This window comes from Tripterygium wilfordii, chromosome 18 (genome assembly GCF_013401445.1).
Source record: "Tripterygium wilfordii isolate XIE 37 chromosome 18, ASM1340144v1, whole genome shotgun sequence".
NCBI classification, from domain to species: domain Eukaryota; kingdom Viridiplantae; phylum Streptophyta; class Magnoliopsida; order Celastrales; family Celastraceae; genus Tripterygium; species Tripterygium wilfordii.
Genome location: NC_052249.1, coordinates 13,007,179 through 13,020,545, shown reverse-complemented (window position 1 = coordinate 13,020,545; position 13,367 = coordinate 13,007,179). Strand labels below are relative to the sequence as shown.

The following is a 13,367-nucleotide window of genomic DNA, read 5'->3' as shown; positions in this document are numbered from 1 at the left end:
AAAGCTACAATTAGTTTGGATCTTCTATACAATAAAGGAACAGAACAGCTTGACAAATCTATGCAAAAGATTCTACGACTCTACAGATCTAACCCAAGTTCCTATCCACCAAGGGGTAAAGTGGTATATCAGTCTTCTACCAATTCTATACCCTGGAAAAAATGCCTACACCTTATAAATAAAACCAAAACCAATGACTAAATGAAAAAAACATTACAGTCAATAGAAGAACATATTAGTTTGGCTACAACATATTAAAATGAGCATGAAAAAACACATTAATAAAAAGACATATTAGCCAGGCAGAGAAAGGAAGATCAATAACTAAATGAAATTCTCAAGAGAAATTAACCATCTAGCACATTAATTAATAAGGTTATACATTACAGTTGAACATTCTCTAACAATGTTTTGGCTTTAGAATTTGCCAAAATGATATCACTATAAAAATATGTTGATAAACCCATGCGAAGGTGTACAAAATAAGGAGTTTGACAGATCAAGACATGGAAGTTTGAAGGAAAAAATCCCATCAATAGAAGTTGGACACGGGTTCCGAAAGAATGAACGTTGACTAATGAAGACCTGCTCTTACAGCTCTGACGGTTCCTAGAAGGGAGGAAAAAGTACTCCATAAGGGATGAAAGAATACTTTCGTAGGGTAAACAATACCAACATTAATGCCAAGTCAAAATTTGATATCCTCAAGACATATTAAAATTTAAGAATATGTTGAGTGGCATGTCAAAACCAAAGTGCAGCACATGCCTTAAGACACTTCAATTTCACCAGAAAGTAGAACACTCCAGAACTAAAAAATTAATCTCATGTCATGATTTTACTCTTACAACGACCAGAATGTTTCAGGAGAATGTGGGCAAAGACAAGATTTCAAGGATCGTGGGCATCCGATTGAATATTTAATATTTGGGAAACCACAAGCCTAGATAGCTCATTAAAAGCAGATTGAACCTGATAATCATCCATGTCTCTAGATCTCGACCATCTTGGCGATTGTGAGTTTAACCTACTGTACTCACTGGCGGCAACCCTGGTCTTTATTGAAGTCACAAGAACTTTCTCTAAATCTGACTGCAACACTGGCCTCGGTTCCTGAAAACATGAGCCACGGAAAAAATATGCTCAGTACGACGTAAAATCTCAAGGCGAGGAACCTAAATTTACCTACCACTTCACATGCAATGAAGAGAGAGCAACTCATCAACCCAAACAGCACTACAGGAGAGTACCCAGTATTTTGCAATGGAAAATTCAGTAATGGAAACAAAGATTAAGAATACACGTACAGAAGATTTTTTGCCTTTCTTCTCCTCATCTAATAGGTCCCTGATTGGGAAGTAGGCAGCTTTCTTACATAGTTCCAAGAGATCTGAACCTGTGTAGCCCTCACACATACTGGATATGTAATCGAAGTCAATGGTTTCTTCAACCTTTTCGCCCTTCAGAATGACCTTCAGTATCTCAGCTCTCTCTCGCTGGTCAGGCATCCCAATCTCAAAGGATTGAGGAAGACGACGAAGGATCGCTTCATCAAGTTCCGATGGACGATTAGTTGCGGCAAGAACCATAACCCGTGCATTCTCTGTAAGAACAATGAAATCATCAAAATTTAAGTCCATGTCACACCAGCCTAATGCAAGACTGATGTATTATCCTATGTGAGACATGCTCGAGAAAAACCACTCCCCATTAAGACAAAAGAGAGCACAAATTAAATTAAACTTCAGAAAAAGAAGGGGGAAAAAACTCACGATCTGTGGTAAACCCATCCCATAAAGCCATAAACTCAGTCTTCATGTTTGTTAACGCTTCGTGATCTGTAGTACGACGCTGACCCAAAAAACTATCAACCTCATCAATGAATATAACAGCAGGTTGGAGTTTATAAGCCAGGGTAAATACAGCAGTCACTGCAACAGTATGGCAAAGGATCAATTGTAAGTGATATCAAAAAATAAGCTTCCATTTGGAAAAAGAAACAGAAGCATAAATATACAATCTTGCAAACTTGTTTTGATACTACTTTCGATCACAAAAAAAAATTAATCCTTTACAAGTCAAATCTCGAGGGAAAGAGACGTAACAAAAGATGGTTTCATCAGTAAAGCATTTTGATGAAAATTTGACATTCCTCCTTGAAGGACCATTCACTGTTGACTTCAATGTAAGTTCAGAAAATACAAATGTAACCCTTTTAACGGTTACCCACACAATTTACAAAGACCGGGGCCAGCATATGTAGGTGAAGTTACTCTAGCATTGTAGACAAGCTCTTTGTGAGGCTAGAACCTGTGATGCCCAGTTTCCAATGAAGCAGTTTTACTGTTGGGCCAAGGTTCACCCTCTATCACATGAGAAAATTTATTTAAAATTCTCAAGTGTGGCAGTGCTGACAAGCTCTTTCTCACTGTCATTCAGCAGAATATTATACCCATAAATTTTAAAAATGCAAAAATTAAATCTGTATAATCATGCAAAAACCACATCTGTACAATGATTTGCTCCATAAGAAGAATTAACATATATATGCATCTGAATCTAAGCAGCATATACAATCAAGAGCACCTTAATTCTAATCAACTTAGCATCCACAACATATTCTTTTAGTTGTTCAATGGGGATGGAGATTCAAAGCCCTGCCCCAATGTAGTATACACGGACACTTGAAAATCATCTTCACAGTAAAGTTACTCCTCATACAGCCTTAAACCAAAAAAACCACATTGACCTCATTGCAGAAAAGTTCCATTATCATAAAGTCAGGTAGTCACATACCGAATATAGTAAATTTCATGGAACTGTATAAACGCGTAAACCGCAGGTAAGACACTCACATCAAAGAGACTATTTCAAGCAATCTGGACTCACCAAGTTTTTGTGCATCACCAAACCACTTGCTCATCAAATTGGATATCCGCACATTAATAAAAACAGCTCCAGACTCTTTGGCAATCGCTTTTGCAAGCATAGTCTTTCCAGTACCAGGGGGCCCATATAGCAAGACTCCTTTTTGAGGACCGAGAAGCTTTCCATGCGAAAACAGCTCGGGTCTCCGAAGGGGAAGAATAACCAGTTCATACAAAGCTTGTTTCATGGTTTCCAATCCTCCAATGGTATCAAATTCCACATCAATGCGATCAGGATTTATAACATCACATGCTATCACATCCTGCCAAATTTTGAATAAAGAAGCCAGACATAAAAATAAATTCTCAATCATTCAAACCTTGGGTTTGGAATACTCCATGCAACTGAAAATCTCTCATGGATAATATTTTAAAACACGTGACAGATGAAACAGAACTTGAATAGCTAAAAAATTTACAAAACTAAAAGTGTTTGAAAAGATAGTGTATACGTGCACCTCAAGCATGCCAATTATAAGAGAATACAGGTTTCTTTTGTCAAATACATACTATTGCTTTGATGTTATTGTCCTCATGCTTCATAAATCGAAGACCAACCTCTATAAAGACCATGTCTCACTTTCAACAAAATCCATTTCCCAACAAATAACTCTTTTCAGTCAATTTAAGATGTGCCAGGGCAATCTAAGGAGTGCTCCAATAAAAGTGTTTACCACAAAACTGAGAGGGAAGCACAGAAAACACAACCACCCACACTTAGGAAAGTAGAATGTTGAATAAATGCTTAAAAAATCATAAATTGATCACATATCCGAAAAATGTCAATGTAATTACTGAACATCTTGTCAGATCAAATTTATGATGGCACAGATCGTTCTCCAAAGAATACAAAAAGATGTGAAAGAGCCACATAGATACCACTTCATGGTTACAGGAACTACACACGGTGGCTAAGAGTCATCTCAACCCCTCAATTGGACAAAAACAACGAATTGCTGGTCAAATCATTAAAGTCTAAGCAGATAAAAAAAGGGGGAAACAAACTGAAAATCGCATTGTGTCCATTCCAATTCCAATGTTTCTTTCATAATAATTGTTCAGTTAAACCAAGAATACAAATATAAACCCCAAATTGAAGAATTCCACACATGAACAAAAAATTTTAGAAACAACGCAAGATTTCAAATACCACAGTACCATAATCCGAAACAATCAATACTTTACATGGACAATCACTGCTCAACCATAAAACCCTAAAACCCATTCCCTAGCCCATGCTCAAAGACAGCCTATCAACAATGACAAATGGAAAACCTAGTTCCTCAATCATTTCAAAATACATAATTCACATCCAAAAACCACAAACATCATACGTACTTGAGACTTCAATATCGAAATTGTCATTATACGACCGATCCTAACACAAAGCGATTGACAATCATTAAGTAGGTACCTCGTATGGATTAGTCTGAATGAGAGGACGCCCGAGGCGCTTGGCGATTTCCTTCTTGTGCTCAAGGGCTTTCTTACTGGCCTCCCGGTTCGGGTCTAGGTGTCGGAGCCCCGCGAACAGAACCAAGCAGCTAAACGCCGCACTTGCCGCGTACAGCACCAGTTCCTGCAAGAACTTCGTCTCCGACGAACCTCCCATCTTCTTAGATTTTCTTCTGATATTGTCTTCTTGGATTGAAAAATATAATTTGGACCCTACATATTCCAAATGAAACCTTTTCGGTTTTGAGTGTTCTGGCCGGATAATAAGGGACTGGAAGAGCGAGGAGAGAATTGAGAAATGTTGTGGAATTTTTTTTTTTTTTTTTGCTCAATTACTGCAATACCCTTATATTTGACAAGTAGAGGTAGAGAGTTTGTTGCGTGGGAGGGTCTTTGGGTAACTTTGTAGATAGATGCGATGCGATTTAGGTCTAAAATTCATGGGCCTCGTTCTTGGGTTTCTCCAAGGAAGGCAACCGACATTTTCTTGTGAGCAAGGCCCATGTCGTGGGTGTCCACCATCAGGCCTTTAGACAAGGGAACAGCAAAACACCACAGCGAAAATGGGCTTAATTTTCAATAAAAAACAAATAAACCCAATCAAATTAGAGTTGTGAATAGCGTGCCCAAAGGTATATAGTCCCATTAGTCCGCATTTGGCTACCTCTATTGGCATTCCTGCCCTCCATCTCATGGATTTTTTTTTTTGTTTACGAAAGTATCCCGGCTCATCCATCCTTTTTGTGTGATAGTAACATTGCCTATAAAATGAGTATCTATCCAGAAGGTTGTGAATTCAAGATTCATGGAATGAAATGTAAAATTTGCTAGTAATAATGAATATTGAAGAAAGTCATCTTTTTTCCAATAAAAAAAAAGAATCCTTTTGACTTATTGCCTTTGCATACGAAATAGGGATAAATATATTACAAGTAGATTATTGCCGGTAGTCGACTAGTTTAGGGTGCTGTCGCTTTTGTGCTTTAAAATAAACAAAAGGACAGTCAAGTTAAAATGTTTGGGTATTGACAATAATATTGCCTTGAACCTCCACTCCACGTTTCTGTTTTATTTATGTTTTTATGGCAACGTCCACAATATTATTAAATATAGATAGACAGTGAATACTACTTTATTTTTTTCTTTTTTGATGGAGTGAATACTACTTTTTAGACTAAGAAATAAGAATTTTGTGGAATCACAAGATATGACTCTACAAAATATGATGTCATTTCCTGTTTATTGCAAGACCAAAGGTATTCGTCAACAAAGGTGGGCTGCACCTGCACAGCTTCAAATAATATATATATATATATATATATATATATATATATATCAGGAATTCTCCAATGTGGATCAAAAGTGTGGACCAAGTTTGTGAATCAAAATTCAATAGTTATAATCAATCACAACATAAGTGGGGTCCACACATTTATTATGGGACCCATCACATCTATGGTAAATTTGGTCCACACTTTTGGTCCACATAGGAGAATTTTTGATATATATATATATATATATATATATATATATATATATATATATATATATATATATATATTTGTTTATTTTTCATTATTTAGATTTCATCAATTATTGGATTTGGACCGTTTAAAGTTAAAAGCATACAAAAAAAAAAAACGAAAACACAAAACTAGCGCACATGAGAGTGAGTTGTGGTCAAATTAAGTAGGCTCGCTGTCACAACTCACATGGCGGCTTGGATTTAAATTCACATTTGGTTTTAATTTGGCAAAGACCATCCACCACACTCCACACAGAAAGATCCATAGAGATTCCTTTATCGTGGACAAAGAGGTTTTTGCTAGCTTCTCCCTTGTTGATTGATTTGAATGCTTGGATCAAGCTTCTGTATTTTTATTTCGGGGGATTTCCTTCTGTATAATTTGTGCTTCTTTTTTTATTTACCTTCCGCTGTTTATGTGGCGTGGTTTCTAGGAACCGGAAATGGCTTCAGATCCGAAGATTTACAACTTCCAGGAGGTCGAGACGCATAACACCACCAACGATTGCTGGCTTATTATTTCTGGCAAGGTCAGATCTCTTTTATTATTTCCTTTTATTCTCTGTTTTGTTTCTGAGGCCGAAACGGAAAGGAAGAGGAATTTCTTTGATTGCAACTGAATCCTCTTTGTCTAGCTTCTTTTTTGGAAAATGAACTTGTACTTCGCGTCACTTGTTGAGGCTGTTTGGTGAATTCATTTGCGAGAGTTTATTCTTATTTTTGTAGATTGACCTGAAGTGAACACAAACAATTTCTTCAACTCCCCCAAAAAGCTAGCTTATTCTTGTTGTAAATACGTACAGTTGGTTTACCATCTATTTGGAAGAATGGATTAATGAATTCAAGTATTGTCATTTGATCAAACAGCAAACTCTAGGACCTATCCTAAAGCTCCTGTTGATGCTTGTTGGAAAATTTTCTGACAGCAATCATGATATTTGAATTGAAAATAAGAAGCAATAGTGGTGATGCCAACTTGCCCAGGGAAGCTTCAACTATTTTGAAAGGGAAATAACTACTTAATCAATGGAGAAGCAGGACAGATGTGCTGTTTTTACTTATGTTGAGAAATTTTGACACAATCTACGGCAAAAAGTATGATAATTGAAGTTGAATATATATATATAGACTAAAATAGTTGTTTTTATCTTCAGTACTACACTGTTATCTCAATTTAAATATCCTTGTTAAAATTCTCAACTTCAAACTCAGGTGTATGATGTAACCCCATTCATGGATGAACATCCTGGAGGTGACGACGTTCTACTGTCATCGACTGGTAATCTTACAATTTTTATGCTTTACCAACTCCCATGTTCTCTTCCTTCTGGTGTGCATATATGTATCATGTATGGTAGATTGGTTCCTGACTTTTGTATGCAACTTTCCAGGCAAGGATGCAACAAATGATTTTGAAGATGTGGGCCACAGTGACAATGCTAGAGATATGATGGATCAATATTGCATAGGCAAGATCGATGCCAACACTCTTCCGGCGATACGTAATTACATTCCACCACAGACACCCCAATACCATCACGGTAAAACGCCGGAATTTGTTTTCAAGGTCTTACAGTTTCTCGTACCCCTCTTGATCTTGGGCGTAGCCTTTGCAGCACGTCACTTCACTAAGAAAGAATAGATGAAGTCCGTGTGAAAATTCTGTCCCTGATGGTAGTAAGGTCAACTCGAAGACCATATTGTCTCATTTATTGGTGACAATATCTTTTTTCTTAAAAAAAATTGATTGGATAATAAGCAGGAACTTTGTGGCGTCTTTGTTTCTCATTTCACTCTGTTGGATGATCTGTTTCCGTAGTGAAGTTGGTGTATGCAGTCGCCTATTATTTATTTAGCAGGAGCTGAATCTTCAACCATTTCCTGTGTTTGCTCCCGATGTTGTGCATTTCAGTTTCTATTATAGCAGCTGAGTTTGTGTAACAGAGGTAGTTTGATGTGTAGCAAGCTGCAGCCGAATAGGGATCAAAATCTCCCTATGTCATCCGGCATTGAAAATGTTCAAGGGTTAGAGCGGGCTGATAAGTTTGGCAAGACATGTTCTTTTGATAATCGACCAACAAGTCACTAGACATTTTACTAGCAATTTGTGAATGCAAGTACCTTTTGTAATCTGAAATCATATGGGTTTTTTACGTAATCTGAGAAAGGGCGCATTTTCCAACGGAATCAAATGGCCAAACTCACTCTTACTGAGAGTGAAGTGGTATGGGAGTCCCCTTTTCTATTTATAGGAAAGCTCCCTTTTATCAGTTCATTGGGTAGGGGAGGAAACGTCAAACGTGTGCAATTTTGAACTTGGTGGAACTCCAAATGTGCAGGGGAATATTACAGCCTATTGCATTTCTTAAAGTGTCTTTGCCCATTTTTTAGTTACAATGGCGGAGGCACGAAATTAAAAAAGAAAACAATCCTTAATTTAAGAGAATTACAACAAATCACGCACAGATATTCATTAGAGAATAACTGTCGGGAAGAGACAAATTAAGCTTCAAAAGTAAGCGACAACATCCTATTATCAGCACCTTAATGGTCTTGAAAGAAACTCCCAACTGTGGGGGAGAAATGAGGGCATCGTGTCAACATTCTCAAGTATTCCTCCCTTCCACAAGGCACAGTGGTTCGCAGCAATGCCCTTGCCCATCTTTCATAACGGGGTAACTAAAAATAGCCTCACCCCCTGACCCACCTCCCAAAAAAATGGTGCGAGGACAACCCACATATATCAAAGCAATTTAGTTTATCTTTGCCGTTACCATTCAACGAGTGGAAAAATGCTTAGCATAATTTAGAATCTACAGAATACCTGAATCACCGAAGACTTGAAGTATGCTCATGCACATCTGTGGCTGGGGAAAGGAATCGAAGCATATAAATAGCATATGACATATGCAGAAACCAATATTCATATCAGAAGGAAGTCTCTATCTTGTCGTCTACCATAACCACCAAATTATGAGCATCATCAGGTCTTCAAGTTTCCCAGCCAAGCTATTGCACTCTCTCAGAAACAGAAGTCTCTATTTTGTTGTGTACCGTCACCACTAAATTATGAGCATCATCAAGGAGTTTCCACACATCAAGTTGCCCAGACATGCTATTGCACTCTCTCAGAATCTCATCCATACTACTATACTTTTCTATAATCAATTTCCTCCTCTGTAACACCGACGCAGCAATTGCGTAAAGAAGCAAATCATCCGTTGGGGGGGCTCGTTGCCTTATTCTGCTCCATGCAGACTTTCCGATACCAGCCCTGATAGCTGCCTGGTCTGCCCACATCACTTCCCACAGGCAAATTGTTTGTTCAAAACTTAATTCCCTCCTAAATAGTACCACCACCATCCTATAAACAAAAAAGCAATCTTCAGCCTGAAGCTTCTCCAAGTGCCTATAGAGGTGGGAGTCTTTGGATTTGATTATCCTCGAGACAATATTTAGCTGCCTCCTAATTCCCACTTCATCAAGCCTGAAATTATGCCTAGCCTTCCTCATGAAACCAACGAAACACCAGAAAGCCTCATAATCCTCTGTAATCACTGCGATAATTGGCGAAAGTAGATCACTCATTCCCTGGCAATAGCCAATCTCGGGGTCATACAGCGCATAGGCTTCAAGAATAGCAACTAGTCTTGCAGCATGAAAAATTCCGCAGGGTTCTAGGTAATCATAATCCTTCAATCCAACAGCCTCAGCAGAACGGCCTGCCCTACCTTCTGATACTGAAGCCTGAGATGGAGAGTACGGTATCCATTCTGCATTGGCACGGACCGCATCAACACGAATGATCCGTTGCCATGTGGCAAAATTTTCACTGTTGTATAGTTTGGAATGTGCAGTGGACCTCAAGGTAGAAGTGTTTTCAGCCCTCGAAGGAGAAGTATTCTCTTTTGAAGGCGAATCCAGATCATCCTCTTGTCTGCCTTCTGATGAAGGGTGGGCCTGTATCACTTCAGGGTCCTCAGAGGAGTCTGAGTCAGAAGATTCGGTGTTTAGTGCGGAGGCATCAGCACTTGAAATATTTCTTGAACTCTCATCTCCATCCAACAAAGTGCTTGCGGGAAGGTCAGAGCTCTCATCTTGGCTCTTTTCCTCGCTGGAAAGAGACTCCCTGGCGCTAACCACATCTTCAGAACTACAAGAATCTGTGTCCTGAGAAATACTTCTGCTTTCCCCCTTGAAGCTGGTTTCACCAATTTCATTCAACTTGAAGCTCTCACTGCCATGTTTTAGGAGCCGTCGACACTGTCTGCGAAGATTCTCGTATTCCTTTCTGCAACCAGGAATTGACACAAGAAACATGAAAATGAAAAAAAAGTTTTAGAAACAAAATGTTAAGCCCAGGAGCTGAAGGGGGGGAGGGGAATCAAAAGTGGTCAAAAGGAAAAAAAAATCAAATTAAGAATTATGCGTTGCAAAATTTACCTTTTCCGAGTTTTTACAACTTCCCTTTCTTGTTTGGTACTACTCAGGTCATAGCTGTTGATAGAGAAAAGAGAAGTTCATTAATGGAACTAAATGGTACTCAGATGTTGAGGAAAATCATGAGCAGCTACAAACGGAGAGAAAAAAATTTGATAAAATCAAAGGTGGCACATATAAATGAAGCATGCCGAAATGACATAGAGAAAAATAATTTATAATTTGCTCGCCTGAAAGAAAAAGACCAAGCATGTCCTTTCTCTGGAAACCACAACTAAAACAATTAAAGTAAACCTATGAGGAGAAGAGGGTACATGAATCTCAAAAGCTCATATCAAAAGGCCCATCACAGGGACTCGAGGAAGAAAAAATCGTTTAAGTTAGGTTTGATGCACTCACACTCCAAGGAGGAATGGCCAAACCTCTGCCCTAATGCTTGGATCAACACCCTGCACAAGGAAATAAAAGCCAGTAAGAAAAAACTACCATAATCACAAATCTAAATGACAAGACATATATGCAAACGGCAATGATAACTCACTCCACTGCGGACTTTCTTCAAGAATTTTATTCCACCGTCATGAAGTTGACCCTCTTGTGTAAACAAACTGCTCCATTGTTGAGTTGAAAGTGCATGCTTTCTTCTCCTTTGAGACCATGGTGATTTACGTCGGACACTGCAAAGGATGAAGCAGTCGCATTAATGAGTGTAGATGTAAGAACGCATGTTGATAGAAAAATAACTTGGGAACAAAAAAGAAAGTACAATGAAATCAATGCAATTATGGAGATTATGAATGTAGTTTACTATTAAACACATTCCTCAAGCTCAATTATCTAAATATTGACTAATCAAGTGATACAATCATAGTCAATGTTAGAAGGTCCGTTGGGGAAGATATTAATGGTAAAAGTGTAAGCTGCCAACAAACATATCTCAAAACTTATTCATAACAATAACAAACAATGCATCTACATGAAATATTTTAAGGACTACCATGGCAATTGAAGGGGATGGATTTACAAGGAGAAGCTCTATCACCAAAAGCCTCCAAGCTCGATTATGCAATTTGAGAATAATAAAATGCAGTTGAAACATCAGTTTTTGAATCGGCAAAACTAGTGAGTCCATCAGGAAACATTTTCTTCCAACTTTAAAAACTCTAGACCAACATAATGACCACAAAGCTGGAAACAATGATGCAAATGTCGTTTTCTTCACTTTGAAAATTGAATCTGTAAACACAACCACTTAAATAATAAAAAAAATCAGCTTGATCAAGCTACAAAAAAAGCAGGACTGTAATGTGAAGTAAGAAAACAACCAAGTCTAAGTAGGACTGGAAGTGATAAAGGATTAGACTACGAAAAAAACAGATGTGGAGTGACGGTGATACCAGATCTGAATCAGACTCCAATAGCCATTACTGAATATGGTCAACGGAAAATTTCAAAATGAGTGATTTGCAAAGGGAGAGGTAGACTCACCGTTCAGATTTTGAACAAGAAGCTGGCGAGGAAGAATGGATAACGAAAAGGACCGAACGCAAATGAAGCCACGAAGATGATGACGAAGATGATGATGATGATGGAGTTGAATTGGACGACGATGAGGAAGTGTGACTCCGTCGAAGAGCTCTCATCTATTCAGACTCTTTTGTTTTTGTTTCTTAGCTATGAACTACAACATAAGTATCTGTAGCAACTTGTACATCTGCTAGGGTTAACGTCTCACGGTAGCAATTCCCCTCCCATTCGATAAGTTAGTACCTTGTGGCAGCATAAAACACGGCAACGACGGCGATTCCAGCCAGCGCCGTGATGGCAACAGCTGATCTTGATGGCGGCGCGACCACTGCCCACCAGAATCCGCCGCCGTCGATTCCAGTTGAAGTGCTGCTGCTCCTACCAGTGAACATGGATAATCGATGAATTGACCGGAATGCCCTCGTCCTTCCTCTTTCTTCTTCTTCTTCTTCTTGGAGTATGAGTATGAGAGGAGAAGAAGCGACGACAGGTGAAACCCCTAACTGCCTCTCTTTATCTGTTTGGGTATTGTTTAGTTAGTTTTTGTCTGGCTCTAGACTTATCACTTTAGAGTCTATCAGAGAGTGAGTTCAGTAGCGAAAGCGAAAGAACTCAAAGTGAAGATGGGAAGGAGAGAACCAGCGAATCTGTACACGCTATGCGCATGTGGAACAATTTGGCTTTACTTTTTCTTTTTCTTTTTAATATTCACTTTTTTTTTAACCTAAAAATTATCGAATTACTCATCGAGACTCCACAATCATTATGGTGACATTCGCAAATACCATGTTAATGAAAATTACGTTAATAAAAATACTCATGAGATTTTTAAACTCACGACCTCCCGCTAAAAATTATAACGATCAAGTTTACCATCTCCGCACTAATCATTCATTATGTAATATTCACGAAATGTTATTAAAAAATTAGATAAACATGTAAGCTAAAGAAGTAAATTGTACTCCCAAAATTCAATTAATAGCGTTGAAAAGAGGAGCGTTGGTGGTAAAATAAAGGGCGAAATTGGGTCAATATGTATTGATTAAGAAGATGATAATAATTCTGTCTTGATAGTGGATGTCAATTAGAAATCATTAGATAGGCATGAAAATAAAGCAACCTCTAACTGTTGTTATTATTGCTTTAATAACTTGTCATGTTTTTTTGTATGGAAGTATATTCTTGGCTTATAATTAAAAAAATAAAAGAAAAGGGATCATCTTCCCAAAACTCAAGGGAAATTGAGGGAGATTGGGTCCAATGCATTGGGGACCCATATCGACCTGTTTTGATGAGATATTATGCCTGCTTAGCTTATTTGTTTTATAGACCTGACACTGACATTGCTAATTAAGCTCCTGCAATGATGAAAACATATTAACTTTGTTTACCTCTCCTTAAGCAGGTTTACGATAAACACACAACAAAAGAAAAAAAGAGGTATCACAAACCACGCAGTCAAACTTATCAGACGCAGTTTTTTTTTAGAATGG

At 38.1% G+C, this 13,367-nt stretch overlaps 3 protein-coding genes across 5 annotated transcripts; 1 reads left to right on the top strand and 2 right to left on the bottom strand.

Moving 5' to 3' along the window:
* Nucleotides 1–329: 329 nt before the first annotated feature.
* LOC119984533 (ATPase family AAA domain-containing protein 1-B-like) lies at nucleotides 330–4,663 on the bottom strand. 2 transcript variants are annotated; one of them, XM_038828529.1, is made up of 6 exons: nucleotides 4,342–4,663; nucleotides 2,890–3,190; nucleotides 1,773–1,931; nucleotides 1,308–1,603; nucleotides 973–1,113; nucleotides 330–609 (listed from the first exon to the last, which is right to left on the bottom strand). In XM_038828529.1, the coding sequence occupies exons 1-6, from the start codon at nucleotides 4,537–4,539 to the stop codon at nucleotides 592–594; spliced, it is 1,113 nt and encodes a 370-aa protein (XP_038684457.1). In that variant the 5' UTR covers nucleotides 4,540–4,663; the 3' UTR covers nucleotides 330–591. The 2 variants fall into 2 exon arrangements, with proteins under 2 accessions (XP_038684457.1, XP_038684456.1); XM_038828528.1 differs by lacking the exon at nucleotides 330–609 and having other exon boundaries at nucleotides 695–1,113.
* A 1,389-nt stretch (nucleotides 4,664–6,052) lies between these two features.
* On the top strand, nucleotides 6,053–7,801 carry LOC119984532 (cytochrome b5-like). The gene is made up of 4 exons (XM_038828527.1): nucleotides 6,053–6,200; nucleotides 6,342–6,437; nucleotides 7,120–7,186; nucleotides 7,299–7,801. The coding sequence occupies exons 2-4, from the start codon at nucleotides 6,351–6,353 to the stop codon at nucleotides 7,547–7,549; spliced, it is 405 nt and encodes a 134-aa protein (XP_038684455.1). The 5' UTR covers nucleotides 6,053–6,200; nucleotides 6,342–6,350; the 3' UTR covers nucleotides 7,550–7,801.
* Nucleotides 7,802–8,320: 519 nt separating this feature from the next.
* On the bottom strand, nucleotides 8,321–12,498 carry LOC119984531 (GTPase-activating protein gyp7-like). 2 transcript variants are annotated; one of them, XM_038828526.1, is made up of 5 exons: nucleotides 12,118–12,498; nucleotides 10,889–11,024; nucleotides 10,747–10,796; nucleotides 10,351–10,404; nucleotides 8,321–10,198 (listed from the first exon to the last, which is right to left on the bottom strand). In XM_038828526.1, the coding sequence occupies exons 1-5, from the start codon at nucleotides 12,264–12,266 to the stop codon at nucleotides 8,917–8,919; spliced, it is 1,671 nt and encodes a 556-aa protein (XP_038684454.1). In that variant the 5' UTR covers nucleotides 12,267–12,498; the 3' UTR covers nucleotides 8,321–8,916. The 2 variants fall into 2 exon arrangements, with proteins under 2 accessions (XP_038684454.1, XP_038684453.1); XM_038828525.1 differs by having other exon boundaries at nucleotides 11,836–12,492.
* Between the last annotated feature and the right edge of the window lie 869 nt (nucleotides 12,499–13,367).

Excerpts from the sequence above, each read along its gene's own strand:
- LOC119984533 (XM_038828528.1), bottom strand. The coding sequence starts at position 4,539 with ATGGGAGGTTCGTCGGAGACGAAGTTCTTGCAGGAACTGGTGCTGTAC. Across the intron at positions 3,191-4,341 it reads TTCAGACTAATCCATACGAG|GATGTGATAGCATGTGATGT; the intron begins GTACCTACTTAA and ends AAAATTTGGCAG. Across the intron at positions 1,114-1,307 it reads AGAAAGGCAAAAAATCTTCT|GAACCGAGGCCAGTGTTGCA; the intron begins GTACGTGTATTC and ends TCATGTTTTCAG.
- LOC119984532 (XM_038828527.1), top strand. The coding sequence starts at position 6,351 with ATGGCTTCAGATCCGAAGATTTACAACTTCCAGGAGGTCGAGACGCAT. Across the intron at positions 6,438-7,119 it reads GGCTTATTATTTCTGGCAAG|GTGTATGATGTAACCCCATT; the intron begins GTCAGATCTCTT and ends CTTCAAACTCAG. Across the intron at positions 7,187-7,298 it reads CGTTCTACTGTCATCGACTG|GCAAGGATGCAACAAATGAT; the intron begins GTAATCTTACAA and ends GCAACTTTCCAG.
- LOC119984531 (XM_038828525.1), bottom strand. The coding sequence starts at position 11,990 with ATGAGAGCTCTTCGACGGAGTCACACTTCCTCATCGTCGTCCAATTCA. Across the intron at positions 11,025-11,835 it reads TCTTGTTCAAAATCTGAACG|TGTCCGACGTAAATCACCAT; the intron begins GTGAGTCTACCT and ends CATCCTTTGCAG. Across the intron at positions 10,797-10,888 it reads TGAAGAAAGTCCGCAGTGGA|GGTGTTGATCCAAGCATTAG; the intron begins GTGAGTTATCAT and ends TTCCTTGTGCAG.